Below are 5637 nucleotides of genomic sequence, written 5' to 3'. Positions count from 1 at the left end.
TATGTTGATTAGTAGTTTTTCCTTGCTGGGCATTAGGCTCACTCCTTTTCTTTTAGTGTGATGCAGGAAAATAGATGCAGAAGCGGAAGGATTCTTGGAAGCTTGGTGTGTGTATGGAGGTGAATGGAGTGGATGGGCTGCGTGTCGATTCGAGGACAACGTTTTTTTTTTAGTTTCTTTAAAATTATGTTTTTATGTTTTTTTTTCCGCATGTAGCTTTGTAAACAATTTTATTTAAAGTTATGTTTTATTTTAAAACAATGAGCTCATTTATGTGTTACAAATATTGTTTCTTTAAGGTTTTCAATAAAGTTATGAATTTTCTTATGTGTGTTCATTTCAAAGTTGAGTTTATGTTTAGTAGGTTTAATGATCTAAGTTTCATAGATAGTTGGGTCGTTACAGTTGGTATCAGAGAAACGGTCCATTTTTCATGAAATTCTCCTTGATACACACGCTCAAGCTCCGAATCTAACCGCCAATGTAAGTATTTACACTACAAGAAAATGAGGTCTTTACCTACCAATTGTAAGTGTAGGTAAAACTAGTCTAATGGTGGGTAATATAGTTTACCTACCAATATTGAATTGGTAGAGATTGGTAGGTAAAGGTTAGTGGGGAAAGAGTCTTTACCTACACTTATTAATACTGGTAGGTAAAAGAATCAGTGGACCCCACTAAGTTATAAATCAATTGATGAGTCAGCAGATTACGTGTTTGATGATGTGGCATCCTACATGTCTGCTGACATGGTTTCCATAGTTTATGTGTCTGATGACGTGGCATCCTACGTGGCATACATCAAAACCTCCACTTGGCATCTTGTGGTTACTCCACGTGTCAGACAATAATTTATCCACGTGCTACAGGAAATTCAAATGATTGTGTTACTCATCCCCTTTTTATCGATTATGTGGCACTAAATGATTGGTCCACGTGACATATTGTAATATACTTATTTTTACCTACACTTATTTATTTGTGAGTAAATATAATATTTCTATGTAGGTAATTTTAATTATATATAAATTTTATTTAATATAAATAATAAATAAAAGTAATTAATTTGAAAAATATTTAACATTATTAATCAAATAAATTATTTAACTTTAATAAAAAATAAACAAACATATATTATACAATATTCATTGCTTATCAAGAAGCACATTTCATAATAAAAATATCTATACATTATTTTTAGGTCATTGAAAACTCAATAATGTCATTTTTCTTGACATTCTTCTTATTCTTCACTTTGGGATCATTGCATGAGAGCCTCCTTTTCTCTGACTGAACTTATTGTGAATGTCGATGATGACTTTGGGAAGTGGACACCGACAATGGCCGGAGGTGGGGTCAAAGTAACAATGACACCTACCACAACAGATTGCCTAAAAATAAATCAGAATATAAAAATATGGTGATATGAAACACTAAAGAACTAAATACAACAAACCAGAGCAACAAAAAAAGATAGATACATATTATAAAAAATTACCTCAAACAAAGCATAAACCCTTCAAATTATCAGGGATTTAATCAACATAAATCATAAAAGTTACATCAAAGCCACCAAGCCAACAATCCAAAACTCATAAAGCCACAAATTTGAAATTAACTCTTAAAGCCACCACAATTAAATTTAATCGCACAATAAAATCAAAGAACATATCAAAAACATACTAAACAAACAAGATCATGAACTAAGACAAACCAGTCTATGACCTTAGACAAAAACAAAATAGGAAAATACAACTCAAAGCCTCATAACAGATGACAAGCAGCTTTGGATTGAGCAATGGCGATGGCTGAATAAACAGATTGGCTCAATAAATGGAGAGAGCTAGAGGCCAAGGGTGTTACAAAATTTAATTAATAAAATATCCTCAAATTTAATCATCATAAGGATTTTAGAAAAAAAAAAGTAATATGAATTTTTATGGGCATTTACAACACTTGGTTAGCAACATATATTCACACGAGCACACCAAGTCTCATAATCGCCAGCATAAACTAATCATACTTATTATTCAAATATCATTGGCAAAATATCTAAAAAAACACATAAATCTTCAAAATAGATCATAAATCATACTCCAAAGCGATTAAAAAATAGACCAGACACACAAATATCTTACACTTATCCTCATAACACCAACCAACAAGCTAAAAATCAGATTCAAAACATGTTTATATACACATTGTTTATTATTAGAAAAACTCTTCAAATAGATACAAACAAAGATATTTCCCAACAACATAATAACAAGCTTTTCAAAATATATCATAAATAATACTGAAACAAATTGACAAGTCATATTCAAACTTGTATAAATCTCACAATAATTAAACTCAAAATTCCAACTAACAAACTTTAAATGGAACAAAGAAGATAAACACAGAATAGTAAGAAACTATATGAGATCGATCTAAGATAACTGCAACAAAATTAAACCAAATTCGAGCCTTTTCTTAATATCAATATGAAACATAATACCAATTCTTAGTTTGTTAGCATAAACTTTAAGCTTTTGTTTCAGTGTGACTAATTTATAATTTATTTTATTGTATAAAATAGTCATAAAAATGCAATAACCAAATTATTTCATATTGTCTCAAACTAAGTCTAAGAATGCATAACTTGGCATAATATCACAAAAATCTCAAAAGTCATGAAAATCAAATTAAGAGCAAAAGCAAATATCATGGATAGAAATATAAGAAGCAAAATATCAACGGTATATAATACAATTAGAAGATTTAACAATAAAAAAATAAATATAAAAAGAAGAACACTTGAAAATGAAATGAGGAAGGAAAAAATGAAAGTATTTTAACCAAAGAAAAGACAAAACATGAATTATTGGAGGATTCCTTTATGCAAAAATATATATATATATACACACACACAATACATAAAACCAACACATAAGTTTTCAAATCAAGCATTCAGACAGAGCAAAATGCTCAAAGCACAAGTCTACAATATCAATCATTCAATCCAAAGAGTTTTATTGATGTAAAAGAGAGCTCACCTCAGATGATGCACATTGGAACTGTCATGGCGTAGTGGTGGGGTCAGCTGCTACTTCAAAGATGAGATAAGAAAGTGGACAGAGGTTTTAGATAAGGACCTGTTGCAATATTTGAAACAGATGCTGGTAAAGTTTCTGGTATCCTTCTGATTTATCCTTTTGTGCTTCTATCTCCACTAAATTAAGCATGTTTGAAATTAAGCTGTTCCTGTTGCAATATTTGAAACTCTATAGTGAAAGTTCACTTAACTACCGTTCTAGAATTATCATTAGGTTTTATCCTATTTTGAGACAATAGAATTTTATTATATTTTAAGTTCCTAAAATTAATTTCTTGTTACCTTAGAATTTGTTATTTGCCTAATAAGCTTAGCTATTTTCAGTTTATTGAGTTATAAAATCTTTGAGATTTCTTCTCTAAGTTCTCTCTCTACAATCCTTCATTTTTTATTGTTCTTTTCTACCTATTCTTCTACTCTATATTCTTGTTTCTACTGTTCTACATCAATCAATGCACAAATAGTTGTTAATTTTTACTACCTACCCATATGCTTTGCACCAGCAGTACCTTGAACCTATCTAGATTAAATACCTGTAAATTGATATTTCTATTGAGAGTAACATTTAGCCAGGGTAAAAATTTTGAATTTTATTTAAAGGTTTCAAACATGTACCTTTGCCTCTTCCTCTTGTTCAGACTATCTTTCCACTTTCTCTTCTTCATTTCAAGCCATCCTTGGTAGTCCACATCTCTGTCAATAATCTCAGAAGTGGAGGAATCTTGTACTTGCTGCTCATTTTCATTATCATCAGCTTGATGTGGACATTCTTGTGCTACATTCTCAACTGAATTATTCTTGTTATTAACTTCATAACATCAAACTACTGGTCTAGGTCCCTTCACGGAACTCTTATTTCTTTGGAAGTCTTCAAGATCTCCAACAACCTCTTCCTCAATCACATTACTAATTCCTACAGTTTCATCCTTCCTTTTTAACAATTCATCCTTCTTAAATGAATTGAAGACATCAGCTAGCTTTTGCTGTCGAAATTTATCATCCTTCTCACGAACCTTCTTATGCAGCCAATCAGGATGAACCACTCTAGGGACATGATTTGCAACCTAAAGAAGTAATTGTTCCTCAGGATATTAAATATAATACAAGGATAATTGGGCAAGTACAGATAAGATACATTCATAAAAACTGGGATAAAAAAAAGGATAGAGATAAAAGCAAAGAAAGTATTGATTTCTTCCAGCAAATAGACATCCACAAGTAATGAAACCTTTTGCATTGCAGCTGGAATAGTGACAATTTTCTGAATTGACGAGCTAAGCCACTGCTTGTAATATGACCTGTCAATGATGGATCGAATTCCAACATCCGATGATATCTTGCACCACTTCCGCACATAAAATTTCATTATTTCTGAAAATTTCAAACATGCTTAATTTAGTGGAGATAGAAGCACAAAAGGATAAATCAGAAGGATACCAGAAACTTTACCAGCATCTGTTTCAAATATTGCAACATAAACAGCACGCTCTCTCATAGGTGTTCCCTACTCAAATTAAAAACATTACACAAAATTTTAGTTTAGCAATCACGCAATAATAAGAGGTGAGGCTTGTAACAATCTGTAGCGTGTAAAGCAGAAAAGATAAAATAAAATGTATCAAAATTAGAAAGAGAATCTTAAGAGTTCATTGTAGAAAACAAATCTAAAACTTCAGAACATGTTAACTACAAAATAAAGTCCAAGGGTGTGCAAGACTCCTACGCCAGCCGTCGCCGTCGCTATCTCCGTCGAGACTCCGTCGCCGTCGCCGTCGCTATCCCCGTCGAGACTCCTACGCCAGCCACCTGCAAGAGAATACTTGGAAAGAAATCTGAGAGGTATCTGTGAGGGAGATAAAAAGACGAGAAGAGAGAGGGTGAGGCTAAGAGAAGAGGTTGAGGGAATGAGATAGGTTACTTTAGAGAGAATAAAAAAAGGAAATATGTATTTCATTGCCTCCTATTATTTCAATTGCCGCCCCTTATTTCATTTGGCTCCAAAATTTTGCCACTTATATATATTCATATAATTTAGACTATATATTCATATAATTTAGACTATTCAAGAATAATATAATTAATTTTATAAATAGGTTAAAGAATAATAAATTTAAGTGTTGATATAAAAATTATTATAAATACAAAATTTAATAATATGAAAAATTTAGAAACAAAAAAACATCTAGTTTTAAAAGTTTTAATGCTATTTTATTTAACAATTTTAAGGACTTGCTTTGAGAGTCTTTAATACTCTTTTAGGACTCGCAAAGCGAGTCCTTAAAGAGTATTAAGGACTCCCAAAGCAAGTCCTTAAAATTGTTAAATAAAACACTCATTTTTTAGCCCAGATTTTTTTAGGACTCACATATATTTTTAGGGCATTCATTGTGAGTCCTAAATTGTATTTTTTCAAGACTCTCAATGAGTGTCCTAAAAACTCCATAAATATTTTTAAGGACTTGCATTTATGTGCGTGTCCTAAAAAAGTGTCCTGTAAAGGGTATTTTGTAGTAGTGAAAAGAAAAAAACGTGGGTAGGTAGAA

At 31.4% G+C, this 5637-nt stretch overlaps 1 protein-coding gene across 4 annotated transcripts; it reads right to left on the bottom strand.

Annotated features, from left to right (window-relative positions):
• Window positions 1-1117: 1117 nt before the first annotated feature.
• LOC133831218 (DNA polymerase epsilon catalytic subunit A-like) lies at window positions 1118-5057 on the bottom strand. 4 transcript variants are annotated; one of them, XM_062261429.1, is made up of 6 exons: window positions 4818-5057; window positions 4544-4598; window positions 4323-4465; window positions 3710-4158; window positions 3036-3243; window positions 1118-1391 (listed from the first exon to the last, which is right to left on the bottom strand). In XM_062261429.1, exons 1-4 carry the CDS (start codon window positions 5046-5048, stop codon window positions 3913-3915), a joined length of 675 nt encoding a protein of 224 aa, XP_062117413.1. In that variant the 5' UTR covers window positions 5049-5057; the 3' UTR covers window positions 1118-1391; window positions 3036-3243; window positions 3710-3912. The 4 variants fall into 4 exon arrangements, with proteins under 4 accessions (XP_062117413.1, XP_062117414.1, XP_062117412.1 ...); XM_062261430.1 differs by having other exon boundaries at window positions 1118-1374; XM_062261428.1 differs by having other exon boundaries at window positions 1119-1391; window positions 3036-3134.
• Between the last annotated feature and the right edge of the window lie 580 nt (window positions 5058-5637).

This window comes from Humulus lupulus, chromosome 4 (genome assembly GCF_963169125.1).
Source record: "Humulus lupulus chromosome 4, drHumLupu1.1, whole genome shotgun sequence".
Lineage (NCBI taxonomy): Eukaryota > Viridiplantae > Streptophyta > Magnoliopsida > Rosales > Cannabaceae > Humulus > Humulus lupulus.
The sequence above is the reverse complement of the archived record's forward strand: the minus strand, read 5'-3'. Positions and strand labels throughout refer to the sequence as shown.